This window comes from Rattus norvegicus, chromosome 1 (assembly GCF_021556685.1).
Source record: "Rattus norvegicus strain SHRSP/BbbUtx chromosome 1, alternate assembly SHRSP_T2T, whole genome shotgun sequence".
In the NCBI taxonomy this organism is placed as follows: Eukaryota; Metazoa; Chordata; class Mammalia; order Rodentia; family Muridae; genus Rattus; species Rattus norvegicus.
In genome coordinates, this window is record NC_141534.1 from 233,224,530 (window position 1) to 233,252,409 (window position 27,880).

Sequence of the window (27,880 nt, forward strand, 5' to 3'; positions counted from 1 at the left end):
AATCCCATTTGATACTGAGTTTGTTCATATTTTTTTCAAAACAATGAGCGGAAATGCTACCCAAATTCCCTCCAGTTGCTATCAATTAAATGCTTGGTGTGCAGTAATGTCTTTCAGGCCACGCCAGCCCTGGGGGAAGGACTTAACTTAAACAATTAGCCAAATTATCACTTCTGCCCTCAGGTTTCTTCTCCAGCAGGATGCAAATTTTCTTTCTTTCTGGAATCCCTTCTTGAGTTCAGAACACGCTAGAGCCACTTCTCATCTTCCCCTGGAGTCTATGGGGTCATCAGCAACTGCTAGGGAGAGCGTCCAGAAGGCTGTGAGAAGGAGCACTCTGTGGATATCTAACTTGGAGTGTACCACCTCCTAGAAGCCCCTGTCAGAGATCCACCTGTGACCATAGCTCACACAGCACATAAATGGGTTTTGTTTGACCGCTTTTCTTATATTTTATTTAAAGTCCCTATGGAGGTATGTCAGTCTTTTGTTGCGGTGATAAATACCTGATTGCAAGAAAGAAAAAAAGAAAGAGAGAGAGAGAGAGAGAGAGAGAGAGAGAAGGAAACAAAAGAAAAGAAAAGAAAAACCAAAGCAGAGATTTACTTTAATTAGTTGTTTTAGTCCATCGTCCGCTGGCTCCGCCGCTGTAAGCCAAATATAGGGGAGAACACTATGACCGTGTTGTGGTAGGAGAGATTGATCACCATCTTAGAGGACATCCAGGAAGCAGAGAGAGGGACCATGGGACAAAGCAGCACCCAAGGTCCATTCACCAGTCATCTACTCCCTCCAACAAGGCCCCATCAACTAATGTTCCTAGAACAGCATAAAATGCCAGAGAACCAAGCTTTTAACACATGAGCCTGGGGTAGAACATCTCAAACACAAACCAAACCAGAAGGCCCTCCAGTTCACACCCTTTGCCTCACAGTCACCCCGAGCTCTAACCCCCAGATACACGCTGATACAAAGGAGGAAGGTAGTGATACTGTGCTGCTCCTCCTTTCGCTTCCTCTTACCATCTATAGATGGGGACAGGTGGGTGAGGTGCTCCTGGATTTCAGTCCGAATTCTCCAGCGAGATTTTGTTTGACCTTTGTTTCTGATTAGGTCAAGCGGAAGATGTCTGAGGCAACTGGTAATTTAACAATCTAAGATTCTGTCTACTCACTCCATCCCAGTGACAAGTCTTTAGAATCATTTCCTAGAAATCCTGCATAGTTTGTTTCCCGTAGAAGTGAAAATAGGCAAGCACTACTATTATCCCACCTTATAGACAGGGGACACTGGTGTGTAAAACAGTAGAGTGTAACAGTAACCCGCTATGGCCATCCAGATAACCTTTTGCATGAGTAACGTAGTTTTCTCTTTGTAGAAATTAAATATCTCCATTATTGGTAAGCACTCTTTGGGGCATGTCTTCTATATCAGAATGTACACACTATACCGAAAGTCACACAAAGAATCTGAATGCTCAAATGACAAAACCAAAAATCCATATGGCAGATGTCCCCTGTCTTCATGAGGCTGTTTGAGAGTCACACATTCCTAATGCCAAACCCACGCTCTGCTATACCCCGCCAACAAGGAAGTGTGCTTTTATCATTTGTTTTGTGCAAGGCTATCATCCGACTTGTTAAATGGTCAGTTCTGAATAACGATTTAAGAGTCCTAAGAACAGAAAACCGAACCTTATTTATTTCTCCATCTAATCTAAATATTCATGGCAATGATTTGTTGATCGTGTGTTTTATATATCTGTCTTTATGTATATGCACACATTTATTTCATTATATAAAATGAGGGGTTGAAGATACATATCACTATTCCTGACATATAGAAAATGCTCTCCCCAAAACAGGACATTTTCTAATTAGGAAAAGGCTGACATAGTTCACCTAGGCTGTTATAACCTAGGTGTCTTATACATGATGGAAATGTACTTCCCACAGTTCTGGATGCCAAGAAGCCCAAACTAAAAGTAACAAAGTTGTAGAGGCCACTTCCAGACCCCTACGTGGTACGTTTTGGCAGTATCTTCACACAGTAGAAGGAATGAAACAATTCTCTTTGAGTCTCTTCTAATGATACTAATTTGTAGTAATCATTAATCAAGACCTAGCACCCTCAGAATTGCCCCAGATCCTATAACCCACCACATTGGCCTTCAGTTTCAGCATAAGAATTTAGGAAAGATAACAATCAATCCATGGATGGGGTGCATAAAGGAGGGTTATTACATAGCACATTCAGATAAAAAATAAACTGAACTGAAGTATGGTGTCCCATACAAAGACATATTTTTGTAGACTCCAGGCACAAAACTCAAGCAGGGTTGCCTAATCAAAGCATATAACAACTAAAATCAGAAGCTTTAAAATAATCCTTTTATGTAATGTTTGGCTATTTTAGTCATGTTGCTGAGACTTTATGAATGTGGCTTTTAATATTACTAGGAGACAATATTTAGGAACATATATGAGTATACATTTACATATATGAACTAGCAATTAGTGAAAAAAAAGAGAATTTGAAGGAGAATGGGTAATGTATCTGGGGGAGGGAGTGTTAGAGGGAAGAGAAGGAAAAGAGAAATGTTATAACTAAAATACAATCTCAAATGAAATTTAAAAACTATTTTAAAGTATTTAACACAAGGTACATGTGTGCATATGACCTGTGCTTTACCTCATATCTGGGAATAAATCTAAGAATTCCATTACATCAGGAAAAAAGAAATCTTGACCTACTATGAGATTCTCCTGTATTTTATATCAATTCTTACATACTTGTATATATTAAATCCATTTGGAACTTTACATGTGTGACATGTGAGATAGAAAAGAAATTTAAATTTTTTTAACCCAGAAAAGCAGTGTCCCAGCACCACTTAATGCTAAGGGCAGTGCTTCATACCCATGAACCTAGATATCAGGGGAGCTGAGACCTAAGTTGTAACTATAAGACAGTTACGTAACAAGATCCTTTATTAAAGAAAAGAGAATCTAGAGAGAAAGGGAAGGGGAAGGAAAGGGGAGGGGAGAAGAAGGGAGAGGAGGAAAGGGAATGGAAAGGGACGGAAGGGAAGGGAAGGGGAGGGAAGGGAAGGGAGGGGAGGGGAGGGGAGGGAAGGGAAGGGAAGGGAAGGGAAAGGGAGGGAAGGGGAGGGAAAGGAAGAAAGCCAAAGAGGGGAAAGAAAGGGGAGAAGGACAGAAGGAAATAAGTGTCTTCCTTCCCATTGACTTTCAATGCCCCTTGGCAAATGTTCATGTGCATGTAGGAATGTCTCCAGGTCATATTCTATTTCATAATTTACCCACTGTTCCCAATGCCAACATCAGACTGTTTTTAAATTCTATGGTTTGATAAATCATCCGATTACCATTTTGTATGGTTATTAAGATTTGAATCCTAGGATCAGTCTATCAAAGCCACAAAACACATTTGCAGTTTTTACTGAAATTACATCTAACTGCAAACTCACACAGTGAACACTGGCACATTTTAGTGTTGTACTTTCTGATCGGTTAACCAAGGACATGCATCATTTAGCAATCTTTCCTGTTCTTCAGCAAAGTTTACACTTTCCTATTATAAGATTCTTTATGAACATGGCAGGAAGTTTCCTTAAGATAGATTAAGCCTTGCTCTGTTATAAAAACCCTTCGCTAAGTTTTTCAGGCAAATGTTTTCTCCAAAACCATCTTTCAGCTCATCCCTGATAGAAACCAATGATATTTAACCACAAATCACTGCCGTCTCCAACAATCAGTTGGAGTATGGATGAGGTCCTCTTTCCTGAGTTATTCACTAATGAGTCGTAGGAGTTCCTGGGGCATGTGTCCTTATGCCCTCTGTTCCCCGTCCAACTGAATTCTGCCTCTAAAATGCTGCCCGTGCCACATGCTGATGCTGCTTGTCTCTGTCTTTCACACCTGGAAACCTTCTCTCCACAGCCAGCATTCTACAAAGTGAAAAGGCGAGGCATCTGAGGAGAGTCACTTCTCAGAACACACAATAGAAACAAATCTTGAGGTGTGTGCATCAATATGAATGCCACGATTTCCTGTGTACCCATAAAAGTTTCCTCCCAGAAACATAAACCTGGGCCTTTGGTGAGCATAGTGAGTGCATATAAGTAACATTTCTTGGGTCTTTCTTTTAATGTCAGCAAATTTTAAGGCTATGAAGGGAATTCTTTAGTGCCATAAAAGTAGAAATTATTCCCAATCGCCAGTTCGTGGTAGCAGTATCAATTGTTAGCACAAACATCTCCTCTACAATGAGTCTCTCAGCTCTCTCTTTCTCTTTCTCTTGTCAACAGTTAAGTCTCAGGGAAGAATTAGTTCCTCACTGATGTTTCCTCTCTCTCCTTCCTGTTATCCTTCCCCAGAGACTGTTTCTCTCCTATATTACCAAGGAAAAGCTGATTCTTTACTGCCCTACCATCCATTTCTTACCATTTGGATATACTGCTAGATTATTCTAAAGGACATTCAAAGTCACTGAGAGGGACGGATGCTCACATGCATCCCAATGTCAAAACCCTGAATATGTCGTACTTCAGGTTTTTATTGCTATTATAAAATACCACGACCAAGGCATCCTGGTGAGGAAAGGGTTATTCCAGGTTTCAACTCTAAGATCACATTGAATATACGGGCAGGAACTCAAGGCAGAACAGTGGAGGCAGGAACTGAAGTAAAGACCATACAGGAAGGCTGACTTACTCCTCCTGGCTTGCTCAGCCTGGTTTCATTTTCCTTTTTGTTTATTATCGTTTTAGTTTGTATGTATGGGCGCTTTGCACACATGCCTTTCTGTGCACCACATGAATGCTTGGAGCCTGCAGAGACCAGAAGAGGTTGTCAGATCCCAAGAACTGAAGTTACAGAGAGTTGCGAGCTGCCATGTGGGTGCTGGGAATTGAAATTGGATCCTCTGGAAAGGAGCCGGTGCTTTTAACCACAGAACCGTGTCTTCAGTTTCAGAGGCCCACTTTATTATAAACGCTAGGACCACCTGCCCAGGAGTGGTTCTGCCCACAGTGGGCTGGGTCTTTCCACATCAATCATTAAACAGATTTGCCTATAGGGTATTCTCATGGAGACATGTTCTCAGTGAAGAGTCCTTCTTCCCAAATATGCCAGGCTGGGTCAAGTTGACAAAAACCAACCAGCACAGATGTCTAAAAAGTGAGGGTAGAGATGGCTATAGGGTGCATGTGTGCACACACAATGGACTGTTTTCTACAGAACATAGTCATCATCTAGCTTTAAACAGTTTCTCACTCATGGCCTGGGTTACAATTTACTTATTTCATCAATCCTAAACATCTCATTTGATAACCACAATCCATGCAGTTACGTAAGATGGTCCCTACTAGGAAACGGTTGACACCTTTCTCAATCAATCAAAGGGCCCACTCCTCTGATTCTCATGTGTGCTTGCCCTGTTGTTAAGAACCTAGGTCAGAGATAGTAAAATAGTCACTGCCCATAAGTGGTTTCATTCTTTTGATTTCTCTCTGGAGGAAGATGTGATGTTGTTAATTGTCTCCTTTTCTCAAATTGTAGATCACAGTGTTTCGAATGGGATCAGAAGGCCACCAGGACATTGATTTAGCTATCCTGACAGCACTACTCAAAGGTAAGAGTCCCTCTGTCCACATAATACAAAGAAAATGTTAATGGATTAATATAGATACCTTGTGTCTCCTATTAATGGATATAACCCCAAATGTTGTTGTATCACGTCCAATTACTGACAGCCAGCACACGACCCATGTAAGACACTGTTACCACTCTTGAAGTCTTCTTGAAGTTGCACGGGACTCAATTTTGCAAGTTTTGAATAAAATAACTCATATCCATTAAACCATAAAAATCCAGACCAAAAAAATTAATGTAGTATGTAAAATACTAAGTTATCTGAAATTATGTAATAACTACTATTACTTTCATTTCAAGGCCACCTAATGTGTTGGTAGGGGTGTGTGTGTGTGTGTGTGTGTGTGTGTGTGTGTGTGTGTGTGTACATTAAAAGTCAAATATAATTAAGAGGAAATCAGAGATAAAAACTCAGCCTGTACTTTTTGTTATAACTGAGCATTAGACTGAGCTCAAAGCTACCTGTTGACCATGATAAACACAGTAATACTTGGTTTATTGAAGTTTAACTCCTAAGATGGATATTAGTCCTGCTCTCTAGCCCTACTCCTTCAAAGACATCACACTACCTCATCCTTGGAGCCAGAACTAAGTAAAGGCCAGTTCCTTACAGGTTCCGTAGACTAAATCTCCTATTAGTATGCCTTGATATGCAAACTACACTTGACAAAATTTTTAAAGTATTTAAATAAATAAATGAAAGATAGGCCTGGCCTATTCAGCTACTTAGGCTCTAAAATTCAGACCAGAAGTACAAAACGAACAAGCTGCAAATGGTTTTGCGTGTGGTCCTCAGCTGCAAACATCTGTGTTCTCGCTTAGCCCCATAATTCAGCGGTACCAATCTCACCTGGCTCGTCCTTGCCGAGCCACGACCTCCATAGAGTAACATCTCAATGAGAGCAGTAAAGCTGTCTTACTCGCTCACCTTCTCAGCTCTGTACTTAATCCCACTTCACGCAGCATTCGATTTTTGTTGGCTAAAGAAATGAACATATTGCTCAGTGATCCAGTGATGGATTTGATATTCCATAACTCCTAGCTGAACGGGCAGTTACGTCACTCTTCATTACTAGTCTATTACTCTTCTTTCGCTCTTGCTATTTTCCTGAAGACTTATTATATGACAGCAACTGTGCCAAGCTCTTTGTGACTACATTAATCATGGCAGAACTCCATGATGCCAGAACTAATTTAATCTCCCTTTGCCAGTGGAGTAAGAAAAGCTACAAGGGATGAAGTAACCTGTGAAATAATGCAACACTAATTGTTAACTCTCAACTAAACTCCTACATATCTGACTTCTCCCCATACCACATGAGACTCCTGGACAAACGTGATTGACACTCTTCCCTATCCACTCCCTGAGTGTCCATATGCACTCACTAGCCTCCTAATCACCCCTCCAGGAGCTTCCCTCACAGTGTGTAGTATATCCCAGAGGTCAATATATGGTCACTCACAATAGAGGCCATTACTAACTTAATTACATGAGGAACATCCTCCTTATCATAAATGATTCCAAAACAAGCTCACGATTCTCATCCTTCTTCCCCTCCACTCTATTCCATATTTCTTTTATACATTCCATGGCTGAATTCTTAGTTTCTCACCTCATTTTATAAGTCGTAAGCCATGATGTAAGTGAGATTCATACAATGACCTTTGTGTGGTTGTGTAATGTTATTTTCATGGTTCTATACATGTCTATGAGATATTGCATTTTAATCAGAAGTATAAACAGTGAGACGGAGGATTGGGGCCTTAGGGTCCATGCATAGGCTGAACCACAAGACACACTCTGGCCTTTATGTTTTCTTTATCAAAGGCAAAGCTAAAAAATGACACAATAAACTCTAATGTTTTCTATTCTCATAAAGATAATGAGGAAAGTAATAATATCAAGAAGTAACATTTGTTGAAGGCCCACTATGTGCCCAACACTGTGAAAAGCTTTTAGTGCATTTATTCTTTGATTCTGAACAATAGTTAGACTACCAGTTCATCATGAGCCTTACTTATAAATAGGGAAATTGAGGCATAGAACTAGTCAGCATGTGCTCAAGAGAAGCTAGCTAGCAAAAGGTTCAGCCCAAACTTGAGAGCTCGTGTATACAACCAAGATACCCTTATTCCATTGATAAAAACAAATGCCCATGAACAAAAAACTCACAGCAAATCGGGAAGGGATTAGAATATCAGTAAAAACAGTAACCATGACCATTCAGTGAAAACCCTTGTTTTTAGAAATTTATGAGACTAGAAATTATGTATCATCTTCATGTCAGCCCTAGAGTTCATTTATCATACTGTAGAATACCTATTTTCTAGGGGGAAGGGACAGCATAGTATTTTACAAATAAAGTACAGTTTATGTCATAATCAAGCACACTTTGACAATTTGAAGTTAAGGTATCTGGGGTAATATTTACATAGACAATATGCAATGAAATTGAATATTTTCTCTTCTAATCTATTTTTCCCAGATGCTGATTGTACCCTACTAAATTGATTTCATGGGTCATAAACCTGCATCTTAAAACGTACTGCTATAGAGGAGATGAAAGGAAATTTTGATTGCTCTAAGAAAGTAACGTTTCTAATCACTATAATGAACATTATTTATGCAGCAGTTATGCTAACGGGAATTTGTGCCATTAAAGATTATAGTGTGTCAACTCTATTTTGCAAAGACTTCTAAATGCTCCCTGATACTGACCTACTTGTTTTGGAAAGGGAATCGGGCCTATTTTTGGGTGACTTCTTTGATGATCAAGCATATATGCATAATTACATCCATTTTAAATTCTTAAGTTTATTATATTCCTCCTACGTGTTTAGCCAAGCCAAGTAATGGACCTAACACTTAATTTTTACTATTATATTTAATTTTCAATTATGTAATGCTCAGGGGTTATTTGTAAAGTCCAATTTTTATTCTAAGACATCTCTGAGAAGACCAGTAGTTATCATTGGAACAGAGCCGGGAAACAAACCAGTGCTCCATAAATCCACTGGGAAAAAAATGAAGGCAGATGGGAAACCAGGTGGCCATGGGGGAAACATATCTTTGCTTCCCTTGTTTTTGAGCTATTTGATTTAGTTTTCTTGTATTTGAATTTATAGTAGTGGATTCAGTCCTCTGATTAGCCTGTGCATAGGAATGCAAAGGAGTAAATAGTAAAGACCAGTGTCCCCACACCTTAGACAGATGACTTTCCTATAAAGCATGTCAAGATTCATCTTTCCTGGTAATTACAGCAGAGAGATTCCAAGAAGAATGGGGACTTGCTTAATTCTGATAAGGGCCCATCTTTGAACGTATCACTGCGACAAGGGAATCACAGAAATGCTGAAACTGTTAAATGGGAGGTAGGCAGCTTGTGCATGGCCAGGTTCTACAGATAGAAAGGGCAAAGAAAGGAAATCCAAAATGAGTTTTTTTAAACTGTATGTCTTCACAGTTGTCTTGAAAGAAGTACTAAGGGTCAAAGGGCATTAAACGTCCTCAACTGTAAATACTCAAGGATAAATCCACTGTGGGTATATGCTTTTATTCAGTGCCAATGCATGGTGTGCTACAAAGCATAATGTTTCATTCAGCAGACAAAGCCAGGAACCAGGTCAAATGAATACTAACAAGAGTTCAAGCATTCACACAAACATTTACCAAGCTCCCAGCAGATGTAGGTGATTATTGTGTGCATTTATTATTATCAGTATTACATTCTTCAGTTTTAATGGTCTGTCCTTGATCATTTCTAATATTTTGTGGGAAAGTATAATTCACCATCTTTCGCCCCTAAGACTTAAGCCTATTAGTTATATTAATTATGTGCATTATAAAGATGCAAGCACCCAAGCATTCTTCACATACTCCTCTCACCTCTACCTTCACCCACTACCACCCTCTCCATATGACACTGCCGTGAAGCCACAGGGTCAATGAACATGATGCCTTACAGCAGCAAGACTGGTGACCACACTCAAAGCACTACTTTCTCTTGACTCAAAATTCGTTTGACCTCACTGAGCTGCAGTCTCCTCCTCTTTGAAGCTAAGATAATATTGGTAGCCCTCTTGCTGTCGTGGTGATCATCTTAATTGATAATGAGAGTAAAGCACTTTAATCCAGTATCTGGAAAGATCCTTTACTACATGGTGGTCTGAGGATGAAAATGATGGCAGCGGTGGTGGTGATGATGGTCATGGTAGTGGTGCTACTGCTGCTGCTGCTGTTGCTGGTGCTGGTGGTGGTGGTGGTGGTGTTGGTGGTGGTGGTGGTGGTGGTGGTGGTGGTGATGATGATGATGAGCTGAAAATGAGAGGTCACATCTGTCTGCACATGCCATGTATACACATGTACACAATTTCCACCACATAGGAGGAATGCAATGTGTATTTGTTGACCTCATGGCACCTTTCTTGTTTGGTTTGATGTAAAGGACATCTGAGGAGGCTGCAATGGATGCTCTCTGAGGCCAATTCACTGCCTTCCTTCATGGTTCACACTCACCACATAGCTGTTTCCATTTGTGAAAAAAGACTTTGAAAATCGCCCAGGGTACTGAGATATCTTCCATGTCCAAAACCCATTGGAAGTATAATAGGCTAAATGTGAAAGACTCCATAAATTGCAAAGTATAAGTTAAAGGTATAAGTTTAAGGTTGAGTATAGAAAGCATTGAGTCTACACGTGTGGGTCCTGAATGAAGCATAAAGGAGGGGAATCTAGAAAGCAGTGAAGCACACACTACTCTGCCTTTATATAAAATTTTTCTTATGGAAAGATGATTGTCATGAAAAACCAAACACATCTAAGAGCAATAATCTGGTCTAAGGTAGACATCAATATCAGACACTAATGTCCATGGCAGGGAGCATGTCATACAATAAAAAGAACTCAAATCCTTTTATCCCCTTCATTTGGGTAAAACTTTATCATTCACAGAAAATTTGTCATCTAATCTTCACAGTTCTTTGGGATAATTTATTTCCAAACTGACACTTTCTTGGTCATCAAAGTGGCAGAGTTAACAATGATGTTAGTGCCTCTGGAATAAACCAAGAATGACCAGTCAGAATGCCAGTACCCTGGCTACAAATGTCGCTCCCATACCAAGTTTCCAGATAAAATCTTGTACTTGTATGCTGTGTATATCCTCTCTCTCTCTCTCTCTCTCTCTCTCTCTCTCTCTCTCTCCCTTTCTCTCAGCATTCAGCAAAATTGCTGACAAATAGCAGGAATTTGATAAATACTACTTATTAATAGAAATGAAGTTATTTTCCCATATCAGTCAATAACCAGTTAAAGTCACGTTAACAGTACCCTTACCTGTGAAAGTCATTGGCGAGGGATCTATCCTCTCGGGTCAATGATCTACTGAATGACAAACAGACATACTCCTCAGGATGACTGCAAACTCCTGAAAAACTTCCTTCCACTCTCGTGCTCCCTCCTGCCTTCTAGCTCTTAATTCCATGTGTTACTTGGTTTCTGCATCCAAAAAAATCAAAGTATAAAAACAAGAAGATGAAGCTTACATTACATAAACTGTAGAGTTTTCTAGAAACAGCCATGGATAGAAGAGGTTTAGTCATCAGTAATGCAAATGTCCAGTGACTCCATGGTTGACATTCCCAGGTGGTATACACTGGACCCCTTGTGGCCCCTCCATGTTGACTTTCCAACATCGCAGCACCTCTCAGGTTCCCACCACTCCTGCTCACATTGCTCACTGCCTTTCCATGCATCCCTCTGAGAATGAAGTAAACCCTCTCCCTTCAAACAGACTGCTTCCTCCCTAGTTTCTGCTTCCCTCCTTACTCCAGGTCCAACTGCTCTGTGTGTTTCCACTTGTGTTTGGAGGCTGAAGTAGATCCAGGGTTGGAATAAATCCAAGTCTCTTACTCTTTCTTTAGCACCATGTACCCATTTCTAAATATTAATAATATCAATATTTAGACACTGTCGCTTTTTCCTCAGAAAATAAACATCCTCTCCCTTTGTAACGTGTGTGTCTTAGTTATGTTCCCATTGCTGTTGAAGACACCCCATAACTGAGGCAATTTACAAAAGGAAGGATTTCTTTGGGGGCTCATTGTTCCAGAGGATTAGCGTCCATGACCATCATGGCCGGGAGCCTATCAGTAGGCATAGTGCTGGAGCTGGAGTTAACAGCTTGCATCTAATCCAGAGCACCAGGCAGAGAGAGAGAACTGGAAATGGCATGGGCTTTTTAAGACTCAAAGGCCACCCCTAGTGACACAGCTCCTCTAACAAGGCCATGCCTCCTAATCTTTCCCAAACTGTTCCATAAACAGCAGACTACCCATTCAAGTATGAGGGCTCTTCTCATTCAAACCACCACAGTATACAAGCTTCTGATTTGGCCCAGGAACAATGCTCAAATGCTCAGGTCTGCAAACCCACCACTTCTGAACAGCTCTCCACTAGTGAAGAACTCATTGATTGCTGTGACTTCCCATCTTGCCTTATTTGAGAACAATGAATCGACATCAATGGTGCAATCAGTCACTGCCTCGTCTCAATTACATAATCACATGTGACACCATTTTGCAATATGTAGCTTGTACTACTAGTAAAAATAATGAGGCCACTTGACTTCCCTGTCCCAGAAGTTCCTGGCCTCATCGCAGCAGAGTACTCAAGGATAGACAAAGAGGTCTTGAACTGAAACAGACTTCCTGAAGCAGAAGCGTCCCTTCAAGTGGAGAGAGAAGGCGACTCAGCTGCACATCAAACTCAGGAGCTGGGGCTCTGTGGGATGAGAAGAACTCATGCCAAATCGACAAACATAATGACGGGGTGTTCTGTGAACTGGCAGGGCATTTCTAGGAACCAGAAAAGGAGGGGGGGATCGGATAAAACATGGATCTTTCAGAGTCACGAGGCAGTTTATATTTTCCACACTTCTCATCCTCTTTAATGCTGGAAGCTAAACAACCCTGTTTGCTTGTTTGTTTGTTTGTTTGTTTGTTTGTTTGTTGAGATGTTAGATCATGTGACTATGTTGTGACCAATGGGATGAGACGATGACTGAGGTAAATTCTGTCTATACCTGGAAGGTGAGAACAGATAAAAAAAATATTAAAAAAAAATAGCAGACCAGAAAAGAAAACTGAATTCAAAGCTAGAATCAAGCTGATTTACACTTTAGGATGCTCAAAAGTCTTAGAATTTGGGACATCCAGCAATTCAAAAGGGGAGGTTTGGGAGGAAAAAAAGCATGAACAAATTTGTTAAGTCTTTTTTACGATGCAGCAGCCATAATGCCATGTCTTTGCCCACTCCCCCAAACCCTTCTAACTGAAAAGAAAAGCCTTACTCTCTGAAGAAGCCAAAACAGAGTTCCTAGTATAGAGGACCAGATGCTAAAAGCAGGCTGAGATACAGTTCTGAAAGGAAACTGGGGACAGAAAACTAAATAAGCAAATGGATATTGGATGCTGAGACCTTGGCCTCCTGAGACAATGAGGCTAGAGATTTTCATAGCAAACCTTAGAGGAATAAATGGCTCAACTTTGTAATGTGTTACTTTAGTAAAATAAAACAAAGCCATTGCACCCAAAGGAGGAGACAGAATGAGTAAAAGAAAAAACAACAAAAAGGATTCAAATCAATGCAACAATTCCAGAAAATATCCCAGAACCCTGGGGCATAGGTTTCTATAGTGCCTTGCTGGTAATTGCAGCAATTTTATTCATACAGTTGTAAAAACAAAGTCATTCTTGACCTATCATAAATAATCAGCTCAAAAGTAAGAATTTGTCTTCTATTCTCAGTCTCACATCAATCATGTTTCTCTACTTTACCTATTGTGCATACAACAGGAACACTTTCCCATGGTTCTCTGTTAACAAGGGGGAGGCTGGTGAAGGATTGGCTTCTTGTACTGCAGAAAGAGCACGACAAAGAGAACATGTTCATTTAAGTGAATTTTAGAAAAAGAAACACACAGAGCTTTTCAATATCATAAATGGTAAGCCACATAGGTCCATTCAACCTTTCTACTTGCATGTATTGTTGGGACCGTAATGGCATAAGGGTAATGATCATTGTAGACACTCTTGGCTTATATGTCACCAAAGAGACTGAGTACACATTAAAATATCTAACTTTGGGAAGTTGTTCTATAGTCTGTGATCCACAAAAGACTAATTCTCAGCAACAAAATCAAAAGTGGAAACACTTCTTCAAAGTGAGTAGACTTTCCACTGAAAAACAACAGAGTCCAATCATGAAGAGGAAAATCAATCCAAAGCTTAATCACCGTTGTTTGTCATCCTTGGTAATGAGGAAAAGGGGGGGACAGATGATGGAGAAGCCCAGTTCTCTGCAAGAAAGACACTATAGTGAGAGGAGAAGGAAGCCACAGTTCCTGAAGAGCTATCAGCCAGTCGTGACCGGTGAAGACAGGAAACTAGTCATCAGGACAGGTGCAACAGTTCTGCGAGCTGCACGCAACCGAGTGCCAACATGTCCTCTTCTACCAGGCAACCTTGAGGATACTGCCAGAGAAGCCTTATCGGGTTTCTATAAATAGGGGTAGTGTGGCTCATATGGAGAATTCCCAGTCTCCAGAACCTGAACAACCCAGCAAATGAACAACCAACCAATCTTCTTCAAATTACATTCCTAAAAACAATCTCATTTTATAAACTAAACATAGCGTCTCCATCTTCATTCAGACGCTTGCACTGTAACAGCTTTACCTCCCCTGTTTATCATAACCTTGACAAACTTCGGCTCACTCGGGAAAGAGGCTGAAGAGAAAGCCAAAATGTAGCTTTGATTGACACCCCATGCATGCTCTGTTGTAGAATCACTTCCAGTCTAAACTGGCAATTCTGACATGCATAACCCCTAGGAATTTAAGGACTATCTGAACTTAGTGCTCAGACTTTTCTCTTTTTGTGGAAAGTCCATGGCAGCCAGCCATTCACATTGACCACAGAAGATGCTGTGATAATGGTCCAACGGTGAATAATTATGTAGGAGTGTTCCACATGCAGTGTCATTATCAACTGTATATTTACTAAACTATGATTATTAAGTTGGTAATAGTTATTATCAAGAGTACACTAAAAATCTTTGCATAATGCTTTCTTAGACTATTTCATGAATTATTTGACAATTTTACATATTAATATAGTACAGCTTTATCATATCCAACCTAAACTACCCCTTAACCTCCCATATCTGCCCAGCATCTCCCCATCCTAAACTCACGTCTTCATTTTCTTAAATAACCCACTGAGTCCACTCAGTGCTACCTGCCTACTTGTGGACACTCACCAGAGCATGAACAACTTAGCAGCAGCCACAACCCTGAAGAAAAGCAATGCCCCTCCCATCCCCAAGAGTAAGTACTTGTCAATTGCTCTTCAGTTGAGAGGAGAACCTCTTGAGTTCTCCCAGCCATACTTGGAAATGGACTAGATTAGTTTTACACAACTCCTATGCAGGAAACTATGGCTGCTGTGGCCCAAGGACAGCAACGAGACCACAATGTTTCCCATGGTGGAAACTAGTGTACACTCCCACCAATAATGGATACGGATTTCTTTCCCCACCTTCTCACCAGCATCTGCTGTTCTTTGATCACCTCTGAGTAGGGTGTAGAGAATCTCAAAGCAGTTGAAATTTAGGCTTCCCTTGTGGATAATGACTACATATTGTTATCGTTTGTATTCTTTCCTTTGAGAATTCTCTGCTCAGTTCTGTGGTGTTTTTTAAAATTCTTTCTTTGATATCCAATTTCTTCAGGTCTTCATATATTTTACATCGGAAATTCTCAACCTGTGGGTTATAACTCCTTTGGGGAGGGGTCAAATGACCCTTTTGCAGGGGTCACCTAAAACCATCAAAAACCACAGATATTTGCATTATGATTCATAATAGCAAAATTACAAGTATAAGTAGTAACAAAAATAATTTTATGGTTTGGGGTCACTGTAGCATAAAGTTTTGGCTACACCACTTTGGCTCTGGGTGGGTCACACACATGCACCTGCCCAGGAGCTATCTGGATTCTTGAATGGGAGACACACACACACACACACACACACACACACACACACGGAGGGAGAGAGAGGGAGGGTGAGGGAGGGAGAGAGGGAGGGAGAGGGACAGAGAGAGAGGGAGAGGGAGAGGGAGAGGGAGAGGGAGAGGAGAGAGAGAGAGAGAGAGAGAGAGAGAGAGAGAGAGAGAGAGAGAGAGAGAGAGAGAGAGCAGTTAATTTTAAAATGCCTTGGCTACCCTCAAAGGCTGGGCAGTTCTTATCCACCCTAGACCCAACATCTCACATCTCACACAGCTGGTTGGTTTCATCTCCTGCAGCTCCTACATTCAGTCATCTTCTCTCCCCACCCCACCCTGCCCCATGGGATTCTCTATTCTCCTCCTCCCTCCTGCGTTCTAGCCTGCATAAATCTAAGGTTCCCAGCCCATCTTCCTCTGCCTAGCCATTAGCCACTGGCATCTGTATTGATCTATCAAAAACCAATTGGGGACAAGGACCTTCAGCATTTGGACACACATTCCTGACTGAACCAAAGCATTAGAACCAATCTCTCAGGTCACCAGGTGAGGAACTGCTTTAAAGGGTCACAGCATTAGAAAGGTTGAGAACCACTGTTCGAGATACTGATCTTCTATCAGAAATATAACTGCAGAGATTTTTCTCCCATTCTGCATGGTAACTTTTTCTTTTTCTGTATAGAATTCTTTTAATTTCATGAATTCTCATTTGTCAATTACTGGTCTTATTTCCTGCCCAATCATAGTCTTATTCATAAAGTGCTTCCCTGCGCCTATATGTTCAAGTGTACTTTCTACAGTTTTCTGTAGGCATTTCAAAGGTTTGAGTCTCACATTCAGGCCTTTGATTCAACTAGAGTCGATTTCTGTCCAAGGTGAGAAATAAGAATATAGTTTTTCCTACATGTAGATACCCAGTGTCTCCAGCAATAATACTGAAAATTCTGTTTCTCTAGTGTGTATTTTTTTCAAACTCAGGTGATTGTACCTGGGTGACCTTGGGTTCACTTCCTCTATTGTGTCTCACTGATTGCATCTCTGTTTTAGTGCCAGGATCATGATGGTTTTGTACTGTGGCTTCATAGTACAACTTGAAATTGTGTGTGATGATACTTCCAAGAAGAGGTAATAACTCTTCTGCTTGGTCAGAATCGATTTTATCTAGCCAGACTCTTCTGTGCTTCCTCGTGACTCTCTATGAAGAAAGTCACTGGAATTTTGACTGTGATGGCATTGAAACTATAAACCACTATTGATAGGATAGGCTACTGATCCTGATCCATGAGCAAGAGTCTTCCCATCTTCTAATGTCTTCCTTAGTTTCTTCCTCCTGTCTTTAAAGGTTTTATTATAGAGGAAGTATTCCACAGCCTTCGCTTGTTGGTCCTTCATATCTTTGGTTTATTACAAAGTATGCATTTTAAAGCTACTGAGAATGGAATTGTTACCTTGGTTTCTGTCTCAGTATGTTTGCCATTGACATACAGCATACCTACTGGATTTTGTATATTAACTTTGTATCCTTCCACTTTGCTAAAACTGTTTATCAGTTCAGTTTTAAGAATTTTCCAACAGACTTTAAGGTCTCTTATGTATAAAATCATATTATTTGTAAGTAGACACTGATTTCTTCATTTCTTGATTTTTACCCCTTTTATCTTCTTCTTTGACCTTATGACTACAGCTAAGACATTACAGTATAGCCTGGAAATTTTCACCAGTTAATCCATTTGAGACTTACTTTTTTTTTAAGTAGGGGGGATTTTTAATTACTGCTTTAATCTTAACCATTAACTATGGATCCGTTTAAATTATCTCAGGGCTGGAGAGAAGCTCAGTAGTTAAGAATACTTGGTAGATTTACAAAGGACCTACATTATGGTTCCCAGCACCAGCAGGATGACTCACAACCATGTGTAACTCCAGTTCTGGGAAAGTCAGCGCTCTCTCCTGGCCTCCATCTGTTCTGCTATGTGTGATTCACAAATACATGCAAAGAGAATATTCATATGTAGAAAATAAAGTAAATAAATCTTTACATTGTTTATCTCATTTTGATTTAATTTTAGTAGCCCATATACATTCAGAAAAGCATCCGTTTCTTTTGGAGTTTCCAGTTTTGTAGAGAATGTAATTTAGATTTTCTGAAATACATTGATATATACTGTAATGGTTCCCTTTTCATCCCTAATTATATTAATTTGCATCTTCTCTTTAGTTTGGCCAAAGGTTTGTCAATCTTGTGTATCTTTTCAAAGAAACAATCTTTGTTTCTTTGATTATTTGAGTTATCTGTATTTGTTAGCTTGTTTCCATTTCCATTCATTTCTGCTTCGACTTTAAGGATTTCTTTTCATCTACTGATCTGAAGTCTGGCTAATTCTTTTGCCGGGGACCTACAGTGTATCATTGGGTTATTTACTTGAGACCTTTCTTATTCTTAACGTAAACACTTACAGCTCTAAATTTCCCTTCTATGACTGCTTTCATTGTACCCCACAGGTTTTGAGATGCCGTTTTTATTCTCATTCAATGCTAGAATTTCTTTATTTCCTTCCTGATTATTCAATGACCCATTCATCACTCTTTAGTGTTAATCTCTATAAGTTTGTATGTGGGGTGTTTTTATGGGGGGGGTGAGGCTGTTGCTATTGATTTGCTGTCTTTTTTCATTGTGATCAGGTAAAAATACAAGGTTATTTCAGGTTTTCTATATTTGTTGAGACTTGCTTTGTGCTCTGATATATTACCTATTGTCGAGAATATCCCATGGTCTGCTCAGAAGAACATATGTTCTACAACATTCAAAGGTGATATTCTGTAGATGTCCTTTTCGTTGATTTAACCTATGGTGTCATCTAATTCATCTATTTGACTGTTTAATTTTTGTCAGAAAGACATGTCACCTGGTCAGAGTGAGATACTGAAGTGTCCACTATATGATACTAGAGCTAATCTGTGACTTACATCTACTTGTATTTGTTTTATATAATTGAGCATAACCTATGTTCAGTACATATATGTTTAAATAGTAATGTCCTTTTAATGGATTCTCCCATTAATTGCTCTTTTCTTCCCAGTTATGGTTTAAAGTCTGTTTTTTCGGTTGCTGACTAGCAGTGACTGCTCATCTCCTAAGTCTATTTACTTGGAACACCCTCTTCAATCCCTTCATTCTAAAACAGCGCCTGTTTTGGGTGGTGACATGTTTCTTGGGGGCAGAAAATGGGTGGTTCCTTCTCTCTATGTCCTGTATGGCATAGTGCTTTAACCAACAATCATTTTCTATCTTGTCAGTCTGCTTAATCTGCAAAACAATGTCTTAAGACAGATACTATTTGTTTTGTTTGGTAAAGAATTAAGTGTTGCAGAACTAAGACACCTCCCAATCACCACAGATAATGAATCAGCTATGTGCTTATTCTCTTTGAGCCAAAGAAGTTACAGCCCATAGGCGTCATCGCTACTTGTCTGCTACGTCAGAGACCAAAACCAAAGCAAGAAATACCCATCTGGCTGAGACCTCACTTAGTTCTCTAAGAGACCAGAGTGCCAGCCCTCAGATCAAAGATAATAGTCAAATTCCTGGGACACCACTATATATAAGGCAGGGTTTTCGATGCTGCAAAGTCTTCAGAGATATTTAAAACCATTTCTCAATACTGTATAAATACAGTTCATAAAAGATAAGCAATATATTTTGAAAGCTCAAATGGAAAAAGAACTCTGGGCTCGGAGAAAAACAAATAGCGGAGGTGTTTGAAGTGCAGTGCTACAGCTCAGAATGCACATAGAAAGCTATGTGCAAATCCACGTCTATTCTACATACATAGCCCGAAGAGTTAGAAAGTGAAATGTAACTTCTTTTTCAGAGCAGTTTCAATGTGAGGAAAATGTGCAATTTAAAAACTCTATTAATACAGGAAGTTGGCACAAATAACAAACTGCACATAACAAAGTCCAAAGAAGGTTAGTTTTGCCCTCTCGGGTATAAATCTCTTTATTTGATCAATAATCTCTTAAGATGTACTTATAAACCTCATCATTTGACTTATACCTTATTTATATCTATTTGCCAATTTGTATCTAGGGAGAAGGATGAATAGTTTATAAAGAATAATTTGATAAAGTAAATATTACGTAAAGTGCTAGCTTGTGTGTTCTTATATTTACTGCATGATGGTTTAAGTCAAGAACTGTATTTATTATGATTGGTATCAGAGAGGGCAATCAAGGTAAACTGAATGGGTAGAATGTAGAGATGGGTGGAAACCATTTAGAACCAGGATTTGTTATTCCAAAGAAAATGAATGCTGACTTCATTTGAAGTCATTTCAGAAAGTGCCAGAGCATATTAAGTGGTCCTTCAAAGGACTCTATTCAAACAGGAAAGTCTCTAATAAAACCCAAAGGAAAACGGAAAAATATATATGTAAATATGTTGGAGATTCTCCATTGAGGGCAGAGACTTTGACTCATCCTATTTCCCCAGTGCCCCCAATAAAGACTAGCAGAGAAGCAGAGCTCAGTAAATTTTCTTGAGTAAATGACACCAGCCAGAAATCCAGGTCTCATCCCTGATGGTTCCTCTGTTCCGTGTCCCAACTGCACAGGCAGGAAAGTGAAGTAGGAATTTCTGTAGGAAGCCGATGTGCTGACACCGGCTGTAACCCTGTCCTCAGGAGACAGAAGCAGAGAGCTTAAGGCTGAAGGCCAGTTTTGGCTACACAGCGAAACCTTATCTCAAAAGACAGCTGATGGTGGGAGCAACTGCAAACGCAGGCTGCCTGGGTTTGAATCTCACAGGCACAAGATTCCGTGCCTGGCCTTGCTCATCTGTAAAGTGGAGTAACAGAGCCCTGTGGATCATTGTAAGACTTCAATCATGAATTTTCAGCAACTGTGCTGGCTTCAAGCTAAACATAAAAAAAAATGTTAGGGATTATCTTTCCTATTTACTATAGGAAATAAGAAAGCTACCCTATCTTCCTTCAGATAGCTTTATTTTGTCTCTCACATATAAAAATAGGATTTCTTCAGCTAAAACTAAATTGGTCTTTCCTGATGCCTTTTAGCCTTCTCTTGAGATTCATTTAAAGTTATTTTTTACCAGGAGAAGACAGTTATTACCCAGGCCAATAAAAAGAGAAGATGATAAATTATATACAAACCCCATCAACGTGTGAACATGTGTGTGTGTGTGTGTGTGTGTGTGTGTGTGTGTGTGTGTGTTTACAACTTTGAATTCAATCTTTCTCCATGTAGCAGCCACATTCTTGAGAGAAGATTCTGAGGAGAAGTCTCCACTTGGGGAAGAAGATTGGAGGTGTATCCTAGCAACCTAAGTCATGTGATAGGGCCTTGCAGCTAGTTTACTCCCACAGTACTGATGTAGATGTAATTGGGGAATCTCTTGTCTTTTAATGAAAGACAGATGGATTTATGTTAATAGAGACCCTGTTGCATTTAGTTGCAACATTTATAATCAAAATTAAATGGAACAATAGGAACTGTGATTTGGTTAAAATAGTTACACCATTTGCTCTTCCACTGTCTCCCCAATCCCTTTCCTGTACCCCAACTCATCCCCGTGCACCTCAACTCCATCCTGCACCCTCCAAAATTCATTCATGGTCTCTCATTCTTTAATTGTGTGCGTGTGTGTGTGTGTGTGTGTGTGTGTGTATGTGTGTGTGTGTGTGCTTGTGTGTGTGTTTGTGTATATGTTTGTGTATATGAGAGAGAGGAGAGTGGAGGGAGTTAATGTATAAATACATGTTCAGTCTATTTAGTGTTGGTCGTATGTGTGTGGTTTTATGGCTGACTACCTGGTTATTGGATAACCAGTGAGAGGACTCACCCCTGGGAAAGATGTTAATTCTCCATTCAAAACAGTCATTAATTGTTTGTAACTCTTTAGGGTTTGGACCTTATGTGATTTCCTCTCCTTCCACATTGACAAGTCAGTTGGTGTTGTCATTTTTCCGGCATCTACATTGTGAACATTTCTTTGACTTCCCTGTCCTGTCTAGAAGACACAGTATCACAGCAGGATTGCTCCTTCTCTGACTCTTTCAATCTTTCTAACCCCTCTTTCATGATGTTCCCTGAGCCTTAGGTATAAGAGTTGTGTTGTTGGTGTACCAATTGGGTTGGGCACCACTGTCAGTGGTTATCTTTATTTAAACTAGTTGTGGTTTTCTGTAATGGTCTCTATCTTCTGCAAAGAGAAGCTTCTTTAATGCAAGGAGAATTACATCAATCTGAATGTGTGTGTGTGTGTGTGTGTGTGTGTGTGTGTGTGTGTGTGTGTATGATTTCAGAATCTTTTTTTTTAATTTTCATACACATATATACTAAATTTTTGGTTATTTTCACCCCTCAATACTGTGTCAAAAGTTTTTGTTTGATTGACCATTTCATTCATTCATATAATGAATTTTAGTCCTTCTCATTCCCCTATCCTCTCTCCAATTTCCCTCCTGTTTTCTCAACAAATCCCTTCCTACTCTCAGGACTCCATTTTATATGTAGCCCAGGGATTTAATTAGTCTTTCACCAAAATGTGCTGAGGAGGTTATTTTTGGAGTAAAGGCAAGATATCAGTGGCTATACCACTGAGAAAATGACACCCCTCTTCCAACAACCATTAACTGACAATAAATGTTTAGGGGGGGGACTTTGTGAGCCCCTCAGGAAATGCTGTCAGGGTCGAGCTTCTTGGCAGATAGCTACAGCTGTGGTGAGTTCATGGCGCAAGGATATCCTTTTGCTTTCACATTCTCTGACTTTTCCATCTTCAGCCCCTCTTCTTCAGTGTTCCCTGAACCTTAGGGAGGGTGCTATAGATGTACCATTTAGGGTCAAACATTCTGCCATCTTGTATTCTTGATACTTCAGCCAGTTACCGGTTTCTACATTAACTGCCACCTATTGTAGCAAGATGTGTGTATGGTCCAATTAGACAAGATGGATGAAGCAAAGAAGTGCAGATTGACAGGAGCCGGATGTAGATCGCTCCTGAGAGACACAGCCAGAATACAGCAAATACAGAGGCGAATGCCAGCAGCAAACCACTGAACTGAGAATAGGACCCCCGTTGAAGGAATCAGAGAAAGACCTGGAAGAGCTTGAAGGGGCTCGAGACCCCATATGTACAACAATGCCAAGCAACCAGAGCTTCCAGGGACTCAGCCACTACCTAAAGACTATACATGGACTGACCCTGGACTCTGACCTCATAGGTAGCAATGAATATCCTAGTAAGAACACCAGTGGAAGGGGAAGCCCTGGGTCCTGCTAAGACTGAACCCCCAGTGAACTAGACTGTTGGGGGGAGGGTGGCAATGGGGGGAGGGTTGGGAGGGGAACACCCATAAGGAAGGGGAGGGGGGAGGGGGATGTTTGCCCGGAAACCGGGAAAGGGAATAACACTCGAAATGTATGTAAGAAATACTCAAGTTAATTAAAAAAAAATAAAAAAATAAAAAAAAAAGATGTGTGTATGGTGAGGAATGAAAACAGCTCTGATCTATAGGTATTAAATATAAGTATTTGGAAGGCAGTTTGATAACACAGCCATTTAGTAAAGCAGGAATAGTAGGTTTCTGCCTAGGGCCTATGGGACCTCCCCAGCCATAGGGTCTTCATTAAGTTACAGATCTAGCATTAATTTCCTCTTGTGGATCAGGCCTTAAATCCAATCATACAGCAGTTGGTTATTCCTGTAAGAGCCATGCCTCTATTACTCTAGAAGGCACACCTTGCCTGACATGTCATTATTGTAGCTTACAGGATTCACAGCTGGATTAGATTGGTGATGACTCTCCCAGAAACCTAAGTAGCACCTCCTGGAACTATGTCAGGAGGGAAGAAGCGTCTAGCTCAGTTCTAGCTTTATGTCTCTGTGACATGTAAAGTGTATCTGTCATCAGCAAAATAGCCTTATGATGGGGCTCTTGTGGGCAATCAGGAGCAATGACAACAGCCTGTGTCGTTTCAGGGGCCTCTGGGGCCTCCCTGGCCCTGGGATTTTCATTTAATAACCCATGACTTTTAATAGGAACATTTTTCATCCATAAAGAATACCTCGGTTCACACTCTTTTATTATTATGTTTTTACAAGCTTTTAAAATAGTAGGTTTCCATGTGGCTGTTTTAATATATATATATATATATATATATATATATGTATATATATACATATATATATATATATATATATCCTTAGTTCTGGTTACTTTGCCCCATCTTAGATTTCTTAATTTAGTTGAATACAGTGATCTATTAAAGGAACCTTCTTCTTCTGGCTTAGAATATTCCTGCCAATCTATCTTCATCCTTCAGTTAGAGTTCTGCTCCTCCGTGAAGACCCCTGGCTAAGAAAACCTCATCTACACTACCTTCTGATTTCCAACACACAAGTGACCATATAAACTCATCATTCTCCCCTGCCTCTCCTAGAAAGCTTCCAAAATTAACTGACCAATGGGCAGGAGGAAAACCAAGCAATTACATTTTGGTCAAACTCAAGAAATATACTCCAAAATGTCTGTGTATGCAGGTGCCGTGTTGGAGAACAGGAAAGAATATGAGAGAAAAATCTAACAGCAGTGCTCCTCTAGAATACGCCCCAAAAATCTTACTCCTAGATGTGAGGAACACCCCAGGATGCAGAATTATCTCTTTTGTCTGCAGCCGCAGGCTCAAGAACAAGTATGATACAGCAGTGCTTAGTTCCTCCTGACCTCAACTATGGGCATAGAAATAGAGGAGGTGGCCTGCCTGCAGGATTATGTGGATAAGCCAAACTTGCAAGGGAGAGCTCGATTTTATCGTGGCTTAGGAGAAAGCCTTCCAGTTGTGAATAATAACTAGTTTGGAATGCTACCCTGGGCCCATTATAACCCAACTCATTAAATGATAAATAATAAAAACGGATTAGCATAGACTGCACACAGAGATAGTCTAAGGAAAATAACAAAAGAGCAAAAACTGCATTAACAAAAGAATCATAGTTTTTATAGAATGTTTCTGGAAAAAAAAAGATGAACTTTGAATAGAGTAGCTGCCCTTTATCTCTGAGAACACATCGCAGACTCCCAGCACATGCCTGAAACCATAGATGGAACTGAGCCCATATACAATGTGTTTCTTTACATACATACATACAAACAAACTTACATACTTACATATATACACACATACATAACCAATGTAAAGTTTAATATGCACAACAGTTAATAAAGCTGAATACTTATAACAATATTCTATAATACACTTTATATGGATGTGGTCTTAAACTAATTTTACTGGGGCTACGAAGATGACGAGGTCAGGAAAGAACCTGCTTGTGTCGACATGGGGATTTGACCTTAAGTCCCTCGTAAAGCCAGGTGGGGTAGCATGCGCAGTTGCAATCCCGGAAGTCTGAAAATGCATATGCCAGCGAGCTTGGGGTGTTCAGCAGAGAACAAGAGACCCTGTCTCAAACAAAGTGGAAGGTGGAGACCGACACTCAAGGCTATCCTTCATCCTATACTTGTATGCTCACACTCACGGATACTAACAGGCATGCGTGCACACATTCATACACACACACACACATCATCATCATCATCATCATCATCACATGTGCAAAAAAGACTATATGCATGTACATATATGGAACTGCATCTTCCTGCACTGTGCCCACCCCTGCTGTGAGGTGAGATGATACAATGCCTATTAAGTAGGTGAAGACATTGAAGAAACAAAGACTTAGCACACACTGTGGCTGTAACATCTGTAGTCACACAACCTTTCCTTAACACTGTCACAGAGAGTGCTTGTTCTTCCCATTCTTTTCTCATCTCACCAGGAAGAAGCACGTGTGAAGTTCCCTTAAGAAATGTCAGTTGTGGGGCTAGGGATTTAGCTCAGTGGTAGAGCGCTTACCTAGGAAGCGCAAGGCCCTGGGTTTGGTCCCCAGCTCCAAAAAAAGAACCAAAAAAAAAAAAAAAAAGAAATGTCAGTTGCCAATGTCACTGTGTCCGCCCTTTGACTATCCCAGTACTGGAACACAGGGCAAGCACCATGGGCTCTCACCAGACATCAAGCCTGGTGGCACTTGGATCTTGGATTTTCAGGCCTCTAGCCTGACAAAAACTAATTTATATTCGTTGTAAGCTGCCACTTTTATGGCATTGTCTTTTAATGCAAATCGAGTCGACTAAGACGTGAAGTGCCTTTTACACATCGTGCACAGCTCTGAACTCTTAAATACAGCAGTAGATGAAGGGAGCCCAATGCCTGCGTGCATGGTGTCTCTACTGGAACATCTGGTGATTCATCCCTTAAAGCTCCATGTTATTATGGTCTGTGTACTTCCAACCTCACCAGCCTCCTGCAGAGAGACAATAACCAAACCACTATGACGACCTTTAATACGTATGTGTATTGGTGCCCATATCATGGAAGTGAAGTTGACCCTTCCTCCTTCTGGACGATTTTACACACCTCCCCCTACTCACCCTCTTACCTCTACCACTCTCTTTGTTACTATCATCATGACCCCGTATCTTGCAAAGACTTGCAAAGACTTTCCTCAGAGGTTCTAAGGCCCCACACCCATCAGTCCTGGAAGCAGGGTGTATGAGTGCCCTGAGCTCAAGTCAGGACCGTATGGAATCCAGGCTTAGTTCAATTCCTCAGGACCTTTTCCAACCCTCAGTTTTCATTTGCAGCCAACCAGAGAGCCCAAAGAACTCAAATACTTGTGCCTTCAAGGCTACTCCCAGACACCCTCTCCAGCCCTCATTATTGACGGCAGCGTGCCAATGGATTGCAGCAGCTACTTGGTACAATATTGTCATGGCAACTAGCAGTATTGGGAAGCCAGAGCAGTGCTGACACCGTTATTTGTTTGTACAGATACAGGCCACAGATACCAGGAGTGGCATTGCTCTTCAATAGCACAAATCCTCACTCTGAAAGTTCACTGTGTACTGGTTTGTTTGTCTTCTGAGTACTGATCCACCATGATTAGGACACTGTAACTTCTATTAAGAGGGTAACCACGGAGACACCGCCGGAACCTGAAGGAAACAGACCGGATAAACAGTCCTCTGCACCCAAATCCCGTGGGAGGGAGAGCTGAACCTTCAGAGAGGCAGACAAGCCTGGGAAACCAGAAGAGACTGCTCTCTGTACATACATCTCAGACGCCAGAGGGAAACGCCAAAGGCCATCTGGAACCCTGGTGCACTGAAGCTCCCGGAAGGGGCAGCACAGGTCTTCCTGGTTGCTACTGCCTCAGAGAGCCCCTGGGCAGCACCCCACGAGCAAACGTGAGCCTCGGGACCACAGGTAAGACCAACTTGTCTGTTGCAAGAAGGCTGCCTGGTGAAATCGGGACACACAGAGGCAGAGTTCATCTAGGACCGGGCACGTCCTGTGTTTGCCGGAGGTCCCACGCCCACGGATCCCGGCCCGCAGCAGCTCTCTGCTCCCAGACCCCATGGGAAAGAGACCTCTCCGCCTGGTCAGGTGGGCACTCCTGAGGCTGCATAAGCTCCCGGAAGGGGCGGCACAGGTCTTCCTGGTTGCTGCCGCCACAAAGAGCCCGTGGGCAGCACCCCGCGAGCGAACTTGAGCCTCGGGACCACAGGTAAGACCAACTTTTCTGCTGCAAGAAGGCTGCCTGGTGAACTCAAGACACAGGCCCACAGGAACAGCTGAAGACCTGTAGAGAGGAAAAACTACACGCCCGAAAGCAGAACACTCTGTCCCCATAACTGACTGAAAGAGAGGAAAACAGGTCTACAGCACTCCTGACACACAGGCTTATAGGGACAGTCTAGCCACTGTCAGAAATAGCAGAACAAAGTAACACTAGAGATAATCTGATGGCGAGAGGCAAGCGCAGGAACCCAAGTAACAGAAACCAAGACTACATGGCACCATCGGAGCCGAATTCTCCCACCAAAACAAACATGGAATATCCAAACACACCAGAAAAGCAAGATCCAGTTTCAAAATCATATTTGATCATGATGCTGGAGGACTTCAAGAAAGACGTGAAGAACTCCCTTAGGGAAACACAGGAAAACATTAATAAACAAGTAGAAGCCTATAGAGAGGAATTGCAAAAATCCCTGAAAGAATC

General features: G+C 40.9%; 1 protein-coding gene across 2 annotated transcripts in view; it reads left to right on the forward strand.

Moving 5' to 3' along the window:
• Positions 1-27,880, forward strand: part of Trpm3 (transient receptor potential cation channel, subfamily M, member 3) — an 870,412-nt gene that overhangs the window by 732,116 nt on the left and 110,416 nt on the right. For both annotated transcript variants that reach the window (NM_001191562.1, NM_001354180.1), the window contains 1 exon segment: positions 5,580-5,652. In NM_001191562.1, the coding sequence (NP_001178491.1) occupies positions 5,580-5,652 (73 nt within the window).